This window comes from Quercus robur, chromosome 2 (genome assembly GCF_932294415.1).
Source record: "Quercus robur chromosome 2, dhQueRobu3.1, whole genome shotgun sequence".
NCBI classification, from domain to species: Eukaryota; Viridiplantae; Streptophyta; class Magnoliopsida; order Fagales; family Fagaceae; genus Quercus; species Quercus robur.
The window spans coordinates 67,191,862-67,214,193 of record NC_065535.1 but is presented as its reverse complement, the minus strand read 5'-3'; the positions used below and the strand labels follow the sequence as shown (position 1 = coordinate 67,214,193).

The 22,332-nt window shown below is 34.8% G+C and overlaps 3 protein-coding genes across 6 annotated transcripts in view; 1 reads left to right on the top strand and 2 right to left on the bottom strand.

Annotated features, from left to right (window-relative positions):
• Positions 1-3,608: 3,608 nt before the first annotated feature.
• Positions 3,609-6,532, bottom strand: LOC126714631 (protein NONRESPONDING TO OXYLIPINS 2, mitochondrial-like). Its single transcript, XM_050414861.1, has 4 exons — positions 6,455-6,532; positions 5,774-6,037; positions 5,527-5,645; positions 3,609-3,855 (listed from the first exon to the last, which is right to left on the bottom strand). Exons 2-4 carry the CDS (start codon positions 5,947-5,949, stop codon positions 3,836-3,838), a joined length of 315 nt encoding a protein of 104 aa, XP_050270818.1. The 5' UTR covers positions 5,950-6,037; positions 6,455-6,532; the 3' UTR covers positions 3,609-3,835.
• Positions 6,533-6,771: 239 nt separating this feature from the next.
• On the bottom strand, positions 6,772-12,088 carry LOC126714630 (zinc finger BED domain-containing protein RICESLEEPER 2-like). The gene is made up of 4 exons (XM_050414860.1): positions 11,892-12,088; positions 9,319-10,060; positions 7,822-9,209; positions 6,772-7,095 (listed from the first exon to the last, which is right to left on the bottom strand). The coding sequence occupies exons 2-3, from the start codon at positions 10,050-10,052 to the stop codon at positions 7,829-7,831; spliced, it is 2,115 nt and encodes a 704-aa protein (XP_050270817.1). The 5' UTR covers positions 10,053-10,060; positions 11,892-12,088; the 3' UTR covers positions 6,772-7,095; positions 7,822-7,828.
• A 7,644-nt stretch (positions 12,089-19,732) lies between these two features.
• LOC126714628 (triacylglycerol lipase 2) overlaps positions 19,733-22,332 on the top strand; it is a 59,495-nt gene continuing 56,895 nt past the window's right edge. For 2 of the 4 annotated variants that reach the window (XM_050414853.1, XM_050414855.1), the window contains exons 1-2: positions 19,733-19,926; positions 20,162-20,275. In XM_050414853.1, coding sequence (XP_050270810.1) covers positions 19,735-19,926; positions 20,162-20,275 — 306 coding nt within the window. In that variant the 5' untranslated portion in view covers positions 19,733-19,734. The remainder of the gene's footprint in view (positions 19,927-20,161; positions 20,276-22,332) is intronic. The other 2 variants (XM_050414858.1, XM_050414854.1) reach the window with 1 other exon arrangement.

The following is a 22,332-nucleotide window of genomic DNA, read 5'->3' as shown; positions in this document are numbered from 1 at the left end:
ATTTATTTATTTATTTTTCTTCTTTTTCTCTGTCTCTCCCGCTCCTCCGGTGTTTAAGAGATTTGGGAGCATGTATGTTGTTTTTTCCTGTACCCTGATAAACAAGGACTACCATTTTAATATTATATATATATATATATATATATATATATATATACACTAGAAACACAGACATAAAGAGACTATAGACATGGAAATGCATAAAAGAAGTTTTATTATTGTTTTTTTTTTTTTTTTTAATTGCTAAGATTTTTCATATACAGAAAGAATAAAAAGTTAGAAGATAAACTAGAAAGAACCACTTAGTACATGCATATAAGTGTTTAGATATCATGAAAGTTAGAAATAAAAGAAAATAAGAACATTGGGTGTCCTTATAATGTACATATAGTGTGCGGTTGGCTCTACCTTAAAAAACTAGTTTATTTTATTATTCAACTTATTTTTGCTACTATTTATAGGCCCCATTGCACTTTTTTTATTATTTATGGGTCCCACTGTAATATTTTAGCTAATTTTTACTTTTATCTACAGTACTTTCAGCAAAATAAGTGAATTCATAGTGTGCGTTTGGCTCCAAATTAAAAAGTTAGCTTATTTTACTATTTCAGTTTATTTTTGCTATTATTTATGAGTTCTACTGCACTTTTTGGTACTATTCATGGGTTCCACTGTACTATTTCAGCTATCTTTTACCTTTATCTACAGTACTTTCAGCAAAAAGTTTTCAGTTTCAGCAAAATAAGCAGATCCAAAATAGACCCATAGTGTTATGGCTCAGATGCTGAATAAATGATTTAAATTTAGTTTAGTAATAGAATAAGGCATCCTAAATAGATTAGTATTGTAATTTATTTGTATTCAAATTAATTTTTATGTTTTAGGATATGATTAATTCCTATGTTTTAGGATTTATTGATGAAATTATCTTATCCTTGGCTATTTATGTAAATGTAAGTTGAATGCATTAATGAGAAATAAAAGATAACTTAGTTGATTTGAGGTGACTAGCCTCCTAAACTTGAGGGGGGAAAATAGACTTTTTGGTTGATTTTCAGCTTATTTCTCACTAATACATTCGATGTACATAAATAGCTAAAAATGAAATAATCTCATCAATAAATCCAAAAAATTGGAACCAATCCTATCCTAAAACATAGGAATTAAATATATTTTCTTTTGCTTGTACATAGGAATTAATTTGAATACAAATAAATAACAATAGTAACCTATCTAAGATGCCTATTCTATCATTAAACTTAATTTAAATAATTTATCCAGCACCTTGGTCATAACATATAGTGACATATTTTTATTGTGTAGTATGAGGCTATATGAGTTGGTGCCATAAGTTGTCTCTTTACCATTTGCAAAAATCCATGACTCTTCTTGTATGCTTTTCTAATCTATCATCGACCGATGTTTGTCTTAATAACTAATTTTGTGACCTTAGAATTTGAACTCAGGGCATTGACCTTAACCAAACTTGTCAATGCCATCTCATCAATGGAACCCATCATAACTAAACATTTTACTTCCCCCTCTCTCCTTTAAAAAAAAAACTTTGAAGGGAAACATCATGTTGTAGATAAGTGTGTGAATGTGTTTTCGCAGATGGTAAGTGTGTTGTTTTGAAATGTGTTTTATTAAAAAAGAAAAAAGAAAAAAAAGAGTGAATTATTAATATAACAATGTAGGTATAATCATAAAATTCGAATATTATACAAGGTGAAGGTGAGAAGGTGCATGATCTTTGAATCGTTCGGAGCTGCCTTTCAACACTCGCCATAAATGAGCAACTTTTTTGGCCTGTTTGCCATGCTTGGTTGAAAACTTGAAAACCTTATTAATCTTTGAACTGGAGTAGACTAGAAAGGTGGTCCATTGTGAATAATTGGTACAAGAACGTCAAGGGTTGATGAGTCTTGGTCTGTTAAATGTGGACCTTACACATTAAGGTCTCCACCTTCCAAGACTAATAAACCCTTTGTTCTTGCAAAAAAAATAAACCCTTTGTTTGCCTAAAGGGCCCAAAAAAGCTTTAGGGCAGTTCAAGGCTGGCAATGGTACAAGCATATGACTGATTGCACATGGTTTTTCACTTTCAGTTTCTAAGCCCCATATTGAGTTTAAAGCTGGAACGCTCAAACTTTTAACATGTAAAAAGGGCAGAAATACTTTCATCAGTTGGGAAAAGGACGGAAATACTTTCATCAGTTGGGACCATGAAAATTTAATAAATTTTCTTGGCCCCCAAAAAGAAGAGAAGGTTACCATGTTTGGTTTGCTGAGTTTTCATCACACACATTTCTTGAGCCCCACACTAAGTGAGGTTATTTTGGTTAAATTTTCATTCTCAATTTCCATAATTCATTGCTCAAAAAACAAAGTTAGAGTTGTGGAAAATGAGAACAATTTTTTGAAGTTTTTGGGTGATGTAAACTGAGTTATAATACCATTTTTGTAAATAATTCTGCTCAAGTAGGGCTCAACACCAATGGACACAAGTTTATGACCGCACAAAATTGATTTTTTCTCTCTCTCTCTCTCTCTCTCTCTCTCTCTCAACAAGATTGTTTTCTCTCTCTCCTACCCTTTGCTAGATCGATTTTATCTCTCCTCACTTTTGGTTCATCTCTCTCTCCTCAATTTCGTGATTTTGGGCCTCTGGTCTAAGGATTCTTGAGTTTGGATTTGCTGTGTTTGTGGGTTTGGTTTGTGTGTGTGTGTGTGTGTGTGATTTTATCTCTCCTCAATTTTGTGATTTTGGGCCTCTGGTCTAAGGATTCTTGAGTTTGGATTTGCTGTGTTTGTGGGTTTGGTTTTTTGTGTGTGTGTGTGTGTGTGTTTGGGTCGCAATTTTTGATTGCTAATCTATGCATGTGTGTTGATGGGTTTGGATTTTTGGTTGTGGATGTGGTTTAAGGCTTGGGTTGTTATGGAGGTAGGTTTGTGTGGCCATTGGTGGCGGTATTGATGGTTGGTGCTTTTTCTTTTTGTGGGTGTGGTTTTCATTTGGTAGTTAGAGATTTTTCTTTTGGTTGTGGCCTTGGTAGTGTCAATGGTAGTGGGTTCAAGGTTTGCTGTTGGTGGCAGTGGTGATAGAGCTGAGTTTTGGGTTTGTTGCGATGGGTGGAATGTTTTACTGTTGGTGTGTGGGTTTCATCTTCTTCATCCTCTGGTAGTGGCTGTTCTGACTAATGGGCTGCACAAAAATGAGTTAAAATTGCTTTTTTCAAACTGAAAACCAAGGGGAATTCTGATGCCAAACACACTGTGGAGTGAGTTAAAAGAAAATAGGGAAATAGATATGAGATATGAGAATGAGTTTTGGGGTATAAGAATTGAGATATGAGTGATGTCAGATCCAAACATAGCCTATCTCTCTCAGTGACATGGAAAATTCTCCCAAAACACATAGCTGGCAGCTATAAAAAGAGATACCCCAATTGCCTAAAAAAACATAAATTCTTTTTAGAGTTTTAAAGATAACAATAACTAATTTAATGAGTTTGCTAGAGTCAGATCAGCTAATCAAATGGAAAAGATAAGTCACCTAAAATATGCCATATGGAAATTGTAAATATATCTAAATAACAAGAGAGAAAAGCTATAGACTACTTTGCTTGGCATACAGAACAAAGTATATTTAATCATGGTTAATGAAAACTCATCCAGGCTCTCCTGGTAATGGACATTCAAAAACAGTATAAAAACGGATGAAGATGAATGAAGCGATCTAAGTTCAATAGAGGCCTCAAAAGTCAGAACAAAATAAAATTGCCCTCAAGCAGAAATGCCGCCTAGAATATGAACTTGCTGCCACCAGACTCTGTCATAAAGGCATTGATATACCTGCAATATGGACAAAATGGATTGTTTAATGAGTTGAAATCATCATAAGAAACATACCATTATATCAATGAGCTATAGATCAATTCTCACGCCCTTGTCCCATAATAATTGGTTGGAGGATGAGGTCATGGAAGATCCATTGGGTGCGTGAGTCTTTTACCAATTCAAAAAAGAGTATCACAAGAAACATAATACTGTGCATATTGTTGTCAACACACACACACATACATGTGATCAGGACTAGATCATATTAAGCATACATAATTGTTTCACAAGCAAGAATCCCTTTTTTTTTTTTTGTGGGGGGGGGGGGGGGGGGGGGGGGGGGTGGGAGGCAAAAATGTGTAGGTTGAATATTAGATAATTGGCCCCCCCTCATCTGCTAAGTATTTTCCTGTTTCCATTAAGCTTAGCCACAGGGACAAACACCCAGTGAATGTGATGTTTTCCTTCCTTCAATTGGCCAATTGATCTTATGTTGCCGTTCACATCACAAATGAAGATTTTGCAGGTTGGAGGCCAACCCAAATAATTGATACAAGGTTTTTGCTGATTACTTACTGTGGAAGAATTATGATCTTAGCAATATCAGCGAAAAATAGAGAGAAAATCAACACAAATTTTACATGCTTAGGTAAGGTGCCTACATCCATGGGAGTGGGTGGCAGAAAAAAATCACTATCAGAAAATAAAGAATTTACAATACTTTTATAGTGCCTCTGAAGATACCCTATTCTGGTACATTGAAATTTCTCAATATAACCTTACCATACACCACAACCTATAATTCGTCCCAGAAAAACAAAAATAAATTAGCTGCATTGGGTCTCAAGGGATCCGCTCCGCCCCTAACCCAACTCTACAATTCGACAATCCTAAATAATCTTCAATTAAGCAAATAGCTTGAACTTTCCCTTCAATGGTCTTGTCCCTTGCATAAGCAATACCATAATGAAGGTCCATCCCCCTCTTAGGGTGTGATTGGATAAGCTATTGCAAAACGATGTTTTGGGTTTAATTGAGCGTTTGTAAAAAAGCTATGACGAATGCTATTGTGAAATGAAGTTTTGAGTTTTAAAAACACACTTTTAAGCTCCCAAAATGCCTAACCAAATGAACCCTTATAAAATTCAGTCACAACACTCAATTGAACCTCGCCAATAACAAGGAATTTCCCATCCCTTCACCCATAGAAGGGGGGGATGTGGAGAAGACACCCTAGATAACTGCAAAAACCCTATATAAAACATCTTGAAATATCTATCTTATTATCACACATTGGCGTAACATGATTCATATCCCCAACTATAGATAACCGCAACAGGTCCAACTTCAGTTGAGACAATCAACATCTACCCTAACATACAGAATAGCAGTACCGACCAACTCAGTTTTTCCAAAAAAAAAAATTCCATACCTCTGCAAAATCCTTAATCCAAAATAGGGCCAATGAGAGTAGACTACATATACCCATTTGGAAGTTCAATTAATACACTTCTCCTCCTAAAGTCACACATTCATACAGACATACATATATACATACAAACAAGTGGTGTGCACTAAATTCCTAGTCAAATTTTTTCAACAAAAAGCCCTCTCAAAAGCAAGATATACATAAAAGGGCATGAAGAAAGCATCAAATAAATAGGCACACATAAAAGTGACACGCACCTTGAGGAACTAAACTCCAGCTCTGAGAATCAGTGGACAAGCTCGACACAAGCCTCGCCGAAGCTATCGCGTTGTGCAACGGTATCATCGTTTCCACGCTGCTCAACTCCAACGGTAACCTAATCACAAAAACAACTGTAACTCTCAGTTAAAGGAACAAAATGAAAACTTTTGTGTGTGTCATTATTAGGTTCACATGTGACGATTTCAAACAGGAGGCAAGAAAATGAGAGGTCGGAGATCTCACCGAGAAATGCGGGAAAAGCGTCCCGCGGAGGCGGAGGCAGAGGCTTGTGATTGAGATTGAGATTGAGAGCACGATTTGAGCGGAGAGAGCTCGGGAGCGAGCGATCTTTTGGCGAGTTTAAGAGCGAAAGGTTGTAATCGCGACGATAACCTCGAGACTACATTTGAGTACGCCATTGTTGGCTTGGCTTCGTTGAGCTTTTTTTAAGCTCTCTTCTGTGCTTTCGAGGAATCAGAAGGGTTTTGTCCAAGTGTGCGACTCCAACTGCAAAACGACGCCGTTAACCTCTTCAATTACCAATTTAATGAATAACGTCCGTTAACTCTTAACATCAAATTTCTCTTTCTTCAAAACCTCATCAACGCACTCTCTCTTCAAAAATACAAATCTCTCTCTCTCTCTCTCTCTCTTCAAAAATAATTGTACACACATGCTTAGATTCACATACATACAAATCACAGCTGACAAACCCAAATCAAAACCCATTTTTTTTCGGCCTACCCAAAACCCACAAGTAGATTAATTTTGAAAAAAAAAAAAAAAAAATCCATGCCCAAAGCAAGAACCTCCATTTTTCAAATTCTCAAACCCACAACCAACCAAACAAATGTAGAGCTTTTTCAGCCATACACAGAAAAATAAACCGAAAATAAAAACAGAGGAAGAGGAGAAGACCAGCACCGGTGGTGGGTGAGCTCTTGAAGGTTCGGCCATGCTGGTTTGTGGTGGAGGAGCCATGGAGCTTCGATTACCTGTGTTTCGGCTAGGGATGGCCATGGATCGGGTATACCCATACCCGACCCGAAAATTTTACCCATGGATACCCGATCATCAATACCCGATAATATCCATACCCGAATATTACCCGAACATATTATCCATGGATATCCATACCCTACCCGAACCCGAAACCCATTTAATTTTTTTTTTTTATTCAAAACATTATAACATAAAAACTAACCAATCTTAAAAAAAAAAAAACTAATCAATAAAAAAAATGTGATAAATGGAAACCAAGAAAGTTTCATTTATATATCATAATAGAGTCATACCATATCTAAACTTTCATAACACATTCATATATCAAAACATAAAAATTGCAAATAAGAAAAGAAAGCATAAGAAGTTTATAACTTTGAGTTGACAAATAGCTCCTTCATTGTATCATCATGTTCACTGGCATATGCATATACAAGGGTTGGGCTAGTTTCAATGCTTTCAGTTCTTGAAGCTCTTTTTGTAGCCTTCTATTTTCATCAGTCAGTGTTTCACAGCACTTTTTCAGGAACTCACAGTCCACCTCAGTTTGCTTGAGTTTGGTCCTGCCAAATGAACAAGAACCCATTAAGTTATTGTAACATAGAAATAGGTTTTAGTAGGGTTTATTCCTGACAGAAAAGTTTTTTGTATATGGGTGTTATGGTACTTTTTGTTAGAGATAATCATATGGTTATGGTTTTGACAAAAGTTTTGTGGCTGAACTGATAATATTTTTAAACTGAGATCCACTCTTTGCAAATAAGAAAAGAAAGCATAAGAAGTCTTGGGGCAATTTGTAGTAGACTTATGAACAGGTGTTAATCTAGCTTATGAGAATCCTTTATTGGGGAAACTAGGTAGAATGAGTTGCTCAAACTCAGTTTTACATGGTTCGGAAGGGACATGTGAACATTGTCAATATATGGTTCCAAGTTCTACCCCATCTCTCCCTCTCATTCTCTCAGAAAGCTGCAGAACTATGAAAGTCAATGTGAAGATGAGAAGTCAGAAAAACCAGAACCATACACAAGACTCCATGAAAGCAAGATGTATAGAGCTAACCATTTTCTAGAGGGCCAGACTGTCAGATATAGAAACATGCACTGACAGACAGAATGCACATCCACGCAATTGTGCAAATGTTATCAGATTGGTTCCACAAAAAAAATTTATGTTTCAACAAGTTTCCGAAAATTCTATTATGCTTGTTTGTGAGGGATAAGAAAATTCCATGATTACAAGAATATAGTACATATACCAAAATCAAGGATAATCAAGGATAATAATACCTATCCATTAGTCTGAAAGCTCCATGGCATGACTTTCCTCCAATTCATCTTCTTCATAATCATCAAGAACGTTTTGAATGGTAGCATCTTTTAATACACTTTTAAGTTCGCTCCATAACCAATTCTGCCCACACATCAATGCTTCTAAGGTATCATGATGAAGACGGCTACGATGTGGACTCAACAATCTCCCACTAGTGCTAAAAGCCGACTCTGAGGCAACGGTTGTCATAGGAATAGCCAAAATATCCCTTGCAATGCGTTGCAAGGTAGGATACTTACTAGCATTATGCTTCCACCAACCCAAAACATTGAATTGTTCAGTTCTAGGTGCCACTTTCTCACTAGTATAAAGTTCAAACTCCGATATAATATCCCTACTCCTTTGGCCTATGTTAGCAGTCGCATTACTAACAAATAAATCATAGTCCCTCATTGTATCATCATGTTCATGTGCAGCACTTGATGTAGATGTAGAAGATGAAACTTGAGAATAAATGACTCCTCTATCAATGCTTTCTAAGTCATAGTCCGCAAACAACTCAAAAAGAAGGTTCTTAACCTTGTCAATTTCTTCGTTAGCCTTACTACCATACATTTTATTAAAATAAAAGGTCAATAACATCAATTTATATCTTGGATCTAAAACAATAGCCAAACTCATGATATCATGAACGTCACTCCAATATTTATCAAACTTAGCTAACATCTTTCCTGCCATTTTCTTAACCAACTCATCTTCACTTGAAAGCCACTGATTTAATTCCAACTTCAACTGAAAGACTGAAGGAAAATAATGATTAGCTGTAGGGTAGGCAGTACCAGAAAGCAACTCAGTAACTTTATGAAAATAACCCAACTTCTCACAAACAATTTGTGCTACCTCCCAATCCCTATTAGTTGGAGCAGACTGATATTGAGGCTCACAACATAGTAAACGTGGAAAAACATCTTTATAAATCAAGGCAGTTGAAAGCATCAAATATGTAGAGTTCCAACGAGTCCTACAATCAAGTACTAATTCCTTAGTACTTGCAATATGTGATTGGCGAGATATTTTTTCAAAAATTTCTGTTCTTTTTGGTGATTGAGTCCAAAAATATACACTACTTCGAACCTTCTCAATACCATCACCAATTACATTCAAACCCTCTTGAACAACCAAATTCAGAATATGTGCTGCGCAACGCACATGCAACAATTTTCCACCTAAAATAAGTGAACTAGCTTGAAGCTTATCCAAAACAAGTTTCATCATACCATCATTGTTGCTAGCATTATCTACAGTTATGGCAGATAACTTCAAATCAATGTTCCAATCAGAAAGACACTCCAAAAGGATTTTAGAAAGAGAATACTTATCATGTGGAGATGGCATACGAATAAACCTAAAAAAAATAAACATAAATATGATTAACTAAAGAAAGCAAAAAGTTAATAAGCTTGCCTAAGACTCTAAAAACTAGTACAACAAAATGACTCAAAGAAAAAAAATACCTTATAACCCGGCTTTCCAAAGTCCAAGAGTCACTTATATAATGAGCTGTGATTACCATGAATGACCTCTTACTGTTGTTTGCAGTCCACAAGTCCGTTGTGATTGCAACTTTACTTGCATTCTTGTCAATTTCTACCATAGTCTTCTGCTTCTTTTCATTATAAATTTTTTTGATATCTCGTTTCAATGTGTTTCTTCCTACTATCTTAAAATTTGACCGAAGACCACCAACAAAATCCCGAAACCCAACATGATCAACAATTGCAAGAGGGTACTCATGCAAAATGACCATTCGTGCAAGGTCCCTCCTCGAAGCCTTTTGATCCTCTTCATTAAAAACACTAGGGCTTGAGATCCCTTTACTTCTTGCCTTATTGTGTTGTTTGACAAGAACTTGCCTCCTAATATCCGTTCCTTCCCTCGAAGGACTTGCTTCCTTCGGAGCACTTGGACAACTTTTTGCTATGTGCAGTTTTAAATGAGTCGTCCCTGATGTACTTGCTACAGCCATAAGTTTTCCACAGTAGTTGCATTGAGCCTTAACTTTCCCATCAATATTCTTCTTCTTAAAATGATTCCATACGTCTGAAGTTTTTCTTCTTTTAGTGCCTTGTTTTTGTGGATTCTCAACCGGAATGGACTCAACTTCCTCTCCAAACAACGATTGTGATTCTGATGTCGTGCTAGTTGGGGGCCTTGGGGCTGGGGCTGAGGCAGAGGATGTGGTAGACATGTAGGCAGCTGCAAAGAGAGAGAGAGAGAGAGAGAAAGATTAGTTAAAAAAGGTAATTATGATACAACATAATGTGATTGAGAATAGTGATTATGATACAACGTTCAATAAATAAATAAATAAAAAATTATACAACATTAATGGAAGGAGCCTGCTGTGAAAACCCACACACACACACATTTAATTGGGATGTGGCCCTAAGCTGTTTGATTTGTAGGCACAGAAATATGACCAACAAAGCTCAAGTTGTTAAGCATGCAAAAACATATAATGATAAACTTTTGACAAGTTAAAAAATTTGCACCAATATTAAGACCCGGTGCACCAATTTGACTTGGGGGTGTTGATTTATTGGCAGTGGGTTGAGAGGTTTCTTTGCTATCTATTTCATTAGGAACCACAGATCCGCAAACAATTCAAGAATGAAGAGTGGCAATTGCAGGTCAATGATGCAAAAAAGGAAAAAAGTAGTAGAAGAACAATAGCAATAAGCTTCCTCAACGTTCAATAGTCACAACATTTAAAATGAGTACATTAATTATAATTCAATAAATGACACATAAATAGCAAGCAGAAAGTACAAGGAAGAGATGTACCAATTTGAATAAAAGTTTGATAATATTGCAAGATTGCCTTAAATTAAAGAAACATGGTCAAGGTGGAAACACTATAAATGCAAAAGAAAAGAATATATATATATGCCAAATTCCAATGTACTAATTTTCATAATTATTTTACCCCAAATGGAGAACCAAAATGAATTAACATGGGGCTGTTTGCATATCATATGCAAAACGAAATTATTCACCAGTGTTTTACTTCTACTTGACATTCAAAACGAGTCCATCTTGTTTTTTTACAGTATTCAACTGAGACTTAATTAATATATTGCATTCTATTAAGACTTCAACAAATGATGTAGTTTACACTTCTGGCAATCATTTCAGTTAGGTCTAAAATTTTCAAATTTAACATTAACCTCTAAAGAAAACAGGAGTAAATTTTGTGGGAATGTTAACAAACCTGTAAATGCAAATGCAAATGTTGGTTTCATGAACTTCTAAAGAAATTTTATAAGCATAGAGGAATTGAAGCATTTTCTTTTAGCTGGAAAGTTCATGTAGAAATTTATCTATCATTAGAGCCTAACAGCAAAGGGTAGGAACTGTAGACCAGCTTGAAGTTAGAGTATCCTTATAGATATAGAAATTTTATAAGCATATTCAACGTTCATTGTCATTGCTGCTGTTGAGCAATTATTTAAAACTAATTTCATGGTAGTTGGAGAAATAGAATTCTCTCTATTCCAAGTGAAATGGAGAATATATCCATTCGGGGAGAGCATTATCCCAAGTCCCCTCCCTTTGAATTTCAAGCAAAAGTAAAATAATGAAAGCAAAAATCTAACACATACCCAGTTGATAAAATTCAATCAAAAACCAAATTTGACACATACCCAGCTGAATTCAAACTCTAAAATCAAAATCTAACACACACCCAGACAACAAATTCAACAAGACAACACAAGTAAACAACATGCAAAGAACAAAAAACTCACCAGTTGACAAATTCAGTCTAGAAAAGGAAACAAAAGCTAATTATCAACAAAATCCTCCCAAAACGTCAAACCTAGATAACCACAGAAAAGAATTTTCTTTTGAAGCCAAACTAGCGAAAGAGGGAAAACCAATGGGTATGAAAATGTTTCCTCACATTTCTGACCAACCAAACCAAAAGTTAGCACCACCTCAGTCAATCATATGACATCCAAAAAGTAAAATTAGAATTCAAAATTTTCTGAGCAACCAAACAAAGACTATAAGAGAGAGAGATAGATACCGTGGAGGAGGTTTTCAACTCGATCGGCGATTTGGAGGAAGGTAGGGGCGGAAACGATGGCGAGGAGAGGCGGAGACTAGAGAGAGTGACGGTGAGGAGAGGCGGAGATTGGAGAGGCAGAGAGAGAGAGTGACGGTGAGGACTGGAGAGGCAGAGAGAGAGAGTGAGACTGAGTTACGGTGAGAGAGTTTAGGTCTTTTTTTTTTTTTTTTTTAGGGGAGGGTATGGATATTATCCATACCTTACCCGAAAAATTCGGGTAATATCCATACCCTACCCGGTTGAGTTCTACCTGTTAAGAATCGGGTATTACCCGAAATATTTGGATCGGGTAGGGTCGGGTATCCATTACCCAATGGGTATGGCCATCCCTAGTTTCGGCCATGGAGGCTTTGGGTTTTAGGTAGCATCTTATGAAATGTGACCCTTTGCTCCATTCATTGGGATTAATCATCATAAACAATCAATTATTTTTGAAGAGATAGAGAGAAATTTTTTATTTTGATTTGGTTTTTGGGGCTGGGTATTTGTGAAGGAGGAAGAAGAGAGAGAAAGGAGATCATTTATGGGGTCTTGAATAGAGAGAAGGAGTTTGTCTTCGTGTGAGAGAAATAAGTTAAGAGAATAACTGACAGGTGTCACTCTAATTTTTTCCCTCCCCCAATTTAATTAATTAATTTATTTATATTTTCTATTACAATTAAAAGGTGCTTAAAAATTCCGGAAAAAGAAAAAAAAGCTATAAATTTTTTGAAAATTCTAATTAGTGGACATATGATAACGATATAAGTAAAGAATAAAATACGAAATTCAAGATTTTTTAAAGTCTTTTTTCAATAATTTATGGAAGGTCAATGTATAATTGTGAATAGTTGCATTTTACTGAAGGTGAGTGTCTTAATTCAACTTTCATTGCAGATGTGAGAAATGAGAAGAAATGATTATGGTAAGATTTTATTTGCCCATTCAAAAATGACAAATTAGAAAGAGACCCCTAAAGTGTTATCGAGACTTTGCAAGAATTTCACTCTCTTCCTGTCTAGTTCTGGGCTCTATTCCATGATGAATTGAAGTCAGCTCTAAACTCTTTTTCTTGTTCGAGCTTCTCTTTTGTATTCAGGGAGATGGTCTAATTTCGATCTCCTCTCTTCCCTCCTGGGTCTTTTTCCTTGAAGGTTCAGATGGCTAGAGCTATCTTCTTTTCTTTTTCTTTTTCTTTTATTTATTTTTTATTTTTTTATTTAACGTCATGATTATTTGGCAAAAAAGAAAAAGAAAAAAAAATGAGTGTTTTGTTTCTTTTTTTTTTTTGCTAAAGAGTGTTTTGTTTCAAACTAGAAGGGGGTATGAGTGTAATAATGAAAAAACTCAAAGAAGGTTAGTGTACCAAACAAATGGTATATAAATTTCTTAATGGAAAGTGTTAAAGGTTATATTAATTTACCAAAAGACTCTTATTAAATGTTGATGTCACACAAACAACATCACAAATAAATTTTCAATTAATTTTTAATTTTGTGATTAAAAGTTAGCACATTATAATTATAATATTTACTAGTATACCATGCATAAATTAATGAAAAATTATATGTAAATTGAAAAAATACTAATTAATTATGTTAATAATTAATGAGCCACCTGAAACTTTAATAGAGTTTCACCTTAAGTAAATTAATTATCTAAATAATTAATGAGCCACATGACAAAAATACATTAATTTTACATGTAATATATACATATGTTGAAGTCTCTAATGATTGAATAAGAGATCTGAGGTTCAATCCCTACTTATACCAAAAACTAATTAATGTTTTAGTTTGATAATAAATAGTTATTATCAAGATCAGACGTCCTAAGTTGAAACTCTTTTAAAGAAAGAACTATGATTTTGCCAATAAATTAAAGGACATGTTTCTAGATAAATGAGCTATGGAATTGATGGTGATTTTATATCCCTACATCAAGTTTGTCCTCAAAACTAATATTTTGCTTTTATAAAATTAAAAATTTTCACTGCGCAATATAATTAAAGTTCTCTATGGAATGTGCGGATCAGTTTACTATTTAGTAAGGGATGAGATTTTAGCTTTTAATGGGTTGGGCTGAACAGAAACACTCAGTGTGGGCTCGAAATTGGAGGCCCAATGACAAATGAACCCCAACCTTTTTCTTTTTACAGTCTTACCGAGGCACGTGCATTGTTTGTGTTCTTGAATATTCCTAACGATGTATCTCATGATGTACGCAATGCATGTTGCTGCATATAAATTTTGTTCGTTTAGAAATAATTTATATAATTTTTTTACTGAAAAACTTTTAAAATGTGAGATAAAAAATGAGATTTTAAAAAGTTGTACATAAAAGTTAAAAGGTAAAAAATGAATTTATAAATTCTAACTAAACAGAGATGTGTGTGAATGGGTATATATTGTATGCACTCAAAACATAATATTCTTTTGTGTGCAAAGTAGTATGTCCTCTGAGTTTGATGGGTTTAATGTGTGGATTATTGCTAACTAAACAGAGATGTGTGTGAATGGGTATATATTGTATGCACCCAAAACATAATGTTCTTTTGCGTGTAGAGTAGTATGTCCTCTGAGTTTGACGAGTTTAACGTGTGGATTATTGCTAACTAGTCTTAAGTCAAATTCCAAATGATAAAAGTGTGGTGCACAATCAAGATTTTCCTATCTCTTCTAAGATGGATCCCATGTATTTCATCATCAAAGACTCAAATTGGACCAAGATTTTCTTGATCCCCTTCGCCATGCACCTGCAACCAAGGCTTTACTAGGGTCACTTTTTGGGTTTGCTATGTGAATTAAAATTGAGCTACCCAAGAGATACTTCCACTTTTTTTTTTTTTTTTTGAGGAACAGAGATACTTCCACTTAACTGTTAAAGTTGTGTGTATATATATAACTTTTTGTTATAAAATACAATAAAAGTTGCAGAGGTACAAACAATTAATTGCGTTATTTTCTCCGCTTAATTAGGACTTGATTCTCATATATGCAAGGTGTGAAAAAGGCAATATTTTGTCAAAGGCCATTTCATAATAATGAAAATAAAGGTGGGGTTCACATGACTAGCTTGTTTCCAACGATTCCTTCCATTTAAAACTTTTTTGATGCCTTTCCAAATGATAAAATTGTATAATTGTGATGGGGCTGATGTTAAGCATCGTGGATTTTGGCTTTCGCCTTTCAGGAATGGGGGCTCATACTCTGTCTTTCCCCATTAGTCTTGCACAATATTTTCAGAACGGTCACCATCATTGATTCATGTTAATATATGTCAATTAATCTTCACGATTTTCATTAAATACCAAGGTTACATGTGGTTGTTGAAATCAGTTAATTGTTATTTAGATCTGTTAGGATTTATAAATGTTTTTGCAAGATCTCAAACAATTAATTGGAATGAAGAAAATTAATCCAAAAAAAAAATAGACACAAAATACCAAGATTTACGTGGTTCAGCAATAGCCTATATCTATAAGTAGGGCTGTCCAAACATATCCGGTGACTCGACCCACCCAGAGAATCGATCGGAACCGATCCAAAACCAGCCGACCCGACCTACTCTGGCGGACGGCAGTAGATTTTCTCCACCAAAAACCGACTCCGGCGGGTCGGTTTTGGTTTCTCTCCCCAGAAACCTAAAAAACCCGAACTGACTGGCGAAAAACCCATAATCCGGTGAAAAACCCAAATTTCGGCGATAAATCCAGTTCCGGTGAGAAAATTCCAGATTCTGGCAAGAAAAACCCAAATTCCGACGATAAAAAACCGAGATCTCGGCCAAAAAACCCTGATTCAGGCGCTATTTCACGTAGATCTGATGAAATTTTGAGTGAATCTAGCGAAATCTCATAGATCTCGATGAGATTTTCGTCGGATCTGGGTTTTTCTCACCTTTTCTTGCAGTTTCCTCGCCGTTTCTTTTGTTGTTTTCTCAGATCTTTGACTCCGACCGACCTGTCCGCGCACCCGTTGAAGTCTGATCCGCCTGACCCGTTTACTCCGGCGATCGGCGACGAGTGAGTTTTTCCAAAACCCGATTCCGTCGGGTCGGTTCCGGGTTGGGTACAAACCCGACCTGTGGACAGCCCTATCTATGAGCGACGACGAACAAATTTTACTATAACAAATTTGAGATAATATATACAAATTGGTGTAGAAGCACTCTCACAAACCCAAATCCCAAATACACCCAAATAGCTCTCTCTCACAAATACAAAACCAAAGAACTTAAGGTTCACAAATACCAAATACGAATACCAAATACCAAATGCGAATTGCGCACAAACCAAAGAGAGAGCCACAAATCAAATCCAAATGTTGCAGCACACAAAGAAAGAGCAAATCACCAAACTGCAGAACCAAAACCAAGCAGTAACAAATCTCTCTCACTATTCCAAATTGCAACACACAAATATTGAAGAACCAAACAAAAGAAAGCCTCTCTTTCTCACACACACAAAACTCTAAATTTGCCGCAACACACTTTATTTATATTGGATATTCAACTCGGCAAAGATGCAAGTCCTTCGAGCAGTAGAATTTGTAATGCAATTTCCTTGTCTCCACGTGCACCATACTAATCCAAGCAAAAGACAGAGTCTACTCCATGTATATATAACTCTAAATCACATGGCTATCTCTCAAGGTCAGCTAAATTAAATCAATCTCATATTGGACTCCGAAGTCAAGTAGAATTCCAAGACTAATATGAGAACAAGTTTCCTTCACCATGTGAAAAGAGATCCAATTCAAGTAGAACTCTACCAAATGACAAGTCATCCAAAACAAGGAGTCCTAGTTCAATTTAAACTAGGCAAAAAACAAGTAAATCCACTTATAGTGGAATTACTCCCATATAGATCATGTATGTGCATAAAAGCCCCTAAATTCAAGCCATATCTCTACATATATTGTATATAAAATTAACAACTTTCACATATTTATATTTGCAAAATAATTTTTTAGGGGAATTTATTATCTTTTAAACTTCATTAAGTATACAAAATCTGTCTAGTTTTATATTAAATATGTACAAAAAATGAATTAGAGAAAATAAAAACTACATTGTCTCTATAACTACTAGACTAATTGACAAATTCTATGGGTTTTTAAGAGCATCATTTAACTAACTCAAACATTTGGGGAGCCAACTTCTATTTTTGTAGCTAAATATTTAAAGTTTTTAATACTTATACAAAATAATTTTTTAAAATTTTAGGGGGACCATGACCCCCCAAGCCTTGCTATAGCTGCGTCCCTGGTTCTACAACTATGGTGGTAACTAGGAAGGCAAACATATTGTTTGTATAATTTACATAGAGAATTTAGGATTGCAAATGTTATGTGAGTATAGACTATCATAACTGTTTCTTTTTATATGTTGAATTTTTTAAGGAGATTAAATAGATCTCTAGATTGGTTTTTCCTTTGAAGAGATTCTTCATTAGTTTTCCACTTTGTTTATAAATTTTGTGTTGCATGTTTATTGCTGTGTTATTATTGCTATTGTGATTTGATATTATAATCTATAATTGTATGGAGGAAAGTAAAAAAAGTGAGACATAAGATTTGGATTTGCTTATTATATACGGGAAATTTATAACAAACTTGTGCAATAAATCCACTATTTCCGTTATTTAAAGATTAAAGTGCTTGGGGCCTAAAATAAGATTTTTTTTAAAATGATATAAGAACTTTTAGAACACATTGGGTTTAAAATTAGATTTTCCAAGAACTAATATTTTATCAACATTTGGATCTATTTTCAACCTACTTCAATCTTACCCGATCTTTTTACTTTGGGTGAAAACATTACTTGAAATCATGCATATTTAAGTTAACTTTCACAAAATTGTTTGGGGTATACGTCTGGCAACTATTTTCAATAATTGATCTACAAGAAAATGAGCTGGGTCAATACAAATAACACAAATCTATTCAAATCATGGCCTTTTTTTTCCAAAAGGTTTGCACTCTTTTTCTATGAGAGTGGACAAGGTTACAAGTGTTCAAATTGCAATTTGAAACCATAGCACTAAAAGAACGAAAATCATTAGTTGCTTCCATTACGAGTGATATCTATCTGCCTATATCTGGGCATCCACCTCAATTATAAGGTTAATTAGTAGTTCCCAAATCAATCCCCAAGTTTACTCTATCCCCTTATTGCTCACAATTCCACTACGAAATCTTTTACCCTTTATAACCTAAGATAAGAGTAGCTATATATTTCATCTAAATTAAAGTACCTAGCCACTTAAATGAGAAAACAAATTTGCAACTTAAGGCATCATGCATTTACATGAATCATATCTTCATATTGTCACTTTTAGTGTTGGACTCAGTTAGGAACCAAAATTGGTCTTGGTTCTTCATAAGAACATGGAAAGATAATGTCAAAAAGTCAAATATTAAGCTATTCTTGAATACTATCCATTGTAGAAAAAGCGACAGTCTTGTCGGTAAAATTTCTTAGAGGTTACTTGCAGGGATCCAGATCATATCCACATTTCATTAGCAGATCTAATCCACCTTAATTTATCTAACTTGAAATGGAATATAAATTAAATTACTTATCAAAACTTTTTTTATTTATAGAAAGGAAAATGGAATATACAAAATTAATAAAAAAAAAATTACTTGTTTATCCCGCCAAATGGATTAAGATCATTTAGAGTTTTTAGGGTAACTCTACAAAGAGTTTTGAAAATCCTATTCATTTGTTGTGAAATGAATGGATAAAGTTTTAACGTGTTATCAACATTTTAAAAAGCTTCTATTATTACTATTTTGGTGAGGTTTTTTTTTTTTTTTTTTTTTTTTTTGGAGGTCTAGTGTTATAATTTTTTTTTTTTTTATTTAAAATTTTGGATAAGTTTGTTTTGAAGACATGGATTAGTAAGAAAGTTTCTTATTTTGTAGGCATTTTAAGTGGAGTTGGAGATATATTTTTACCAGATTAGGGGTATTTATGAATCACAGAAAAGTCTAGTCCAAACAGAGGAATCTTCTTATAAATAGTATAGAGTAAAGTGTCAAAATATAATGTATTTATTTTAAAGTAAATGGATAATTTTATCAATAAATAAATAAATGGATAAGAGAATAAGATTTTAGGAATTCAACAATATAATTATCCGAACTCTAAATGATCCTAATCCAAAATAAGCACCCCTTGTAAATTAATCATGGCATAAATAAACAAGATATGCATCACATACATCTTATATAAAGTTAATATGATATGGATTTGAAACTATAGCGTCAAATTTAAGTAAATCTCAATAAAAATACCATATATATATATATATATATATATATATATGATATATTGTCTTTTATGTCTATATTTGCTTTCCCTCAAATTTGCTTTTGATAGGACTAGTTCCTATGGGTCTGTTTGGTACATGTATTTAAATACATGTTTTCAATTTTTTAAACAATATTACGTGTATTTTTACACATTTTTTCACTCACACGTAACGTTAACAAACAGCTCCTATATATCCTCAATCTGTTTCTAGCTTCAGAAATTTGTAGCTATATAAGAGACTGTTGAGAGTCATGATTCCTCCATATCCATTTGCTTAGTTAGCAATATTCAAGGACCCACACGGCCACGCCAACCCATTCCTTTCTCAGTGGAAAGAACGTGAAAAGTGCAAAGTATTTTATAATTTTGGTCAGTTAGCCAAAAAGAAAGAAAGAAAACCAATTTGTTTTCCCACATACTTGTAATAATCTTTCTTTCTTTTTTACTCTTATATAAAGGGAAGCTTCATTCTCAAACTTATCACACAAAACCAACAATTAATATGGGTGTCCCTGGCTTGTTGGGTTTGGCTGCTTGGAGCTTCTATGTCCTAGTCTTGGCAGTTCAGCCTCATCAAGCACATAGCTCAATTCGTGGTTCCTTTGGCCTAAACAAAGATGCTGTAGCTTCACCAGAGAATGGTCTATGCGCATCTTCAGTGACTGTACATGGCTACAAATGCGAGGAGCATGAAGTAAATTTCTCATGCATAACTATTACATATATTATAGTTTGGCTTTTAATCAATCATTTTTGAAAAAAAATTTCTCGAAAATTGAAAAAATATTGATAATTTTTTCAATTTTTGAGAAAATGTTTCCAAAAATAGAAGGCTTAACATGTACCTTTAGGACACACATTAACTGGACCTTATAATCAAACATGAGTATAGATGTGACTTAACATGTGCATGTAAATTTAATTTTCAGGTGACAACCAAAGATGGGTATATACTCAGTGTGCAAAGGATCCCAGAAGGTCGTGTTGGGGGTACTGCTGGGACTAAGAAGCAACCAGTCTTAATACAACATGGGGTTACTGTCGTAAGTGAATGATATATATATATATATATATATATATATATATATATACATATTTAGTTATTTAGTTATTTTTTGACAGTGTTTCATGCATGTAAAATTAATAAGGTGGGGGTTTTTTCTAGTTCTGTTTTGAGGAGTGAGGACTAATAAGAGGAATAGTCTAGTCTTCCCCAGGAAACTATGCCATTGTTTTGGTGTGAAACCTGACACCATGGTCTTGAGTCTTGACAGAAAAAAGGGTCAAATCCGCGTCAGTTTGCACATTATGGAGCACTCTATATTTAGTCTATCTGCTTTAATTTGTCAAAGTAAAAACTTTGGAATGATTCCGCTTTGAATGTTTGGTTTGGAGCACTAGCATTGAAAAATGCTAAAGCCATATTTAAGGCATTTTTGACATTTTAGAAGACAAAAACACTTACATCAAACAATGTTAAACCGCATTTTTGCAAAATTTTTTGCAATAGTGCTACAGTACAATTCTAAACTTAGAATTGTACTGTAGCATAATGTTAAAAATATATATATATATATATATATTTTATTCCCTATGATTTTTTCTCACAACCCACAATTCTTTTCTCTCTCTTCCTTCTCTTCTCTTTTCTCTATCTCTACTCTTTCCTCTCTACGGACCCAAACCCCACCTCTGCTCTCTCTTCCTTCTCTGTTGGGTCTGGTGTTTGGGTTGTGGTTGGGTTGTGGGTCCAATGTTTGGGTCGTGGTTGGGTTGTGGGTCCAGTGTTTGGGTCGTGGGTGACGGCGTGGGTGTGGTGGTTGTGGTTTTTGGTTGTGACCGGTGCTTAAAAGGGGTTGTGGGTCGTGGTTGGGCCCGATGCTTGGGTCGTGGTTGGGTTATGGGTCCGGTGCTTGGGTCGTGGGTGACGGCGTGGGTCACTGTGGTGGTTGTGATTATTATTATTATTATTTTTTTTTTCTGGCTGTGACCGGTACTTAAAGGGGTTGTGGGTCGTGGTTGGGTCCGGGGTTTGGGTCGTGGTTGGATTGTGGTTGAAGTTGGTGTGAAGCTTCACACAGCCTCTCTCTCATCTCTCATCGTCGATCGGCGAGCTGGGTTTGGATTGGTGGGCTGGGATCGGTTGATGGTGGGTTTGAAACGGTAGATTTGTTGATCGGTGGGTTGATCGGTTGGGTTGATCATTGGTAGCGCCGGTGATGATATTTTTTGAATGGGTTTGCTCCAGTGGGTTTCAAATAGGCTGGGTTTCAAATCGGCGGTGTGGTTTCTGATCGGTGGCTTGGGTGGTGGGTGTGGTGGCCGTTGTTGGCTATGGTTTGATGGTTTGTGTGTGTGGCTGTGTGTGGCTCTGTTGATGGGTCTGTGTGTGTAGTTCTGTGAGATGAATCGGTGCTAGAGGCTGAGGAAAAAAAAAAAAAACGGTTGGAAAGCCTAGGAAAGTGGAACTGGAAAAAAGTATTGGTTAAAAAGAAATAATAAAAAAAAAATTAAAGAATAATATTTTAATAAGAATAGAGTTTTAGGATGTGAAAGGTATTGTAAAATGAGATGGTATAAGTAATAAAGTGGTTTTTTGAGATGGTATAATAGTATAGCATAGCATTTTTCAATGCTAGTGCTCGAGGTCCAAGTTAGCTAAAAGAAAAGCCTGGAACAAAAGTGTCTTTTAAAAGGGAATGCATGATTTACGCATCTACTTAAGGAAAAAATGAGTTAGGTTACGCATGTACGTTGATGATATGTGAAGTCATATCAGACTCTTACAAAGTAACCATTAAAATGTGAGGTTGGTCATTGGTCACCACATTGTAAAGGTAAATTTGCTCACAAGAAAGATGAATGTTTGTGCACAAAGGTGAAAACGAATTTGCCCAGAGATATTGTTGGATACATAATTTATTCTACCCTTGCAACAAAACGTTATATATGAAACATATAGTCCATTTTGTTAAGTTTTTTAAAAGTAATTAATGGTGTGCAAAAACAATATAGTATCACTTCATTTAAAATTAAATATAGTATTAGATTTATAATATAAAATCTAAACTATGTATAAAATTAATCCAAAAAATTCTTT

Coding starts and splice junctions, on each gene's coding strand:
- LOC126714631 (XM_050414861.1), bottom strand. CDS start 5,949: ATGGCGTACTCAAATGTAGTCTCGAGGTTATCGTCGCGATTACAACCT. Junction 5,646..5,773: donor CGCTTTTCCCGCATTTCTCG/GTGAGATCTCCG, acceptor TTTTGTGATTAG/GTTACCGTTGGAGTTGAGCA. Junction 3,856..5,526: donor CTGGAGTTTAGTTCCTCAAG/GTGCGTGTCACT, acceptor TCCATATTGCAG/GTATATCAATGCCTTTATGA.
- LOC126714630 (XM_050414860.1), bottom strand. CDS start 10,052: ATGTCTACCACATCCTCTGCCTCAGCCCCAGCCCCAAGGCCCCCAACT. Junction 9,210..9,318: donor TTGGAAAGCCGGGTTATAAG/GTATTTTTTTTC, acceptor TATTTTTTTTAG/GTTTATTCGTATGCCATCTC.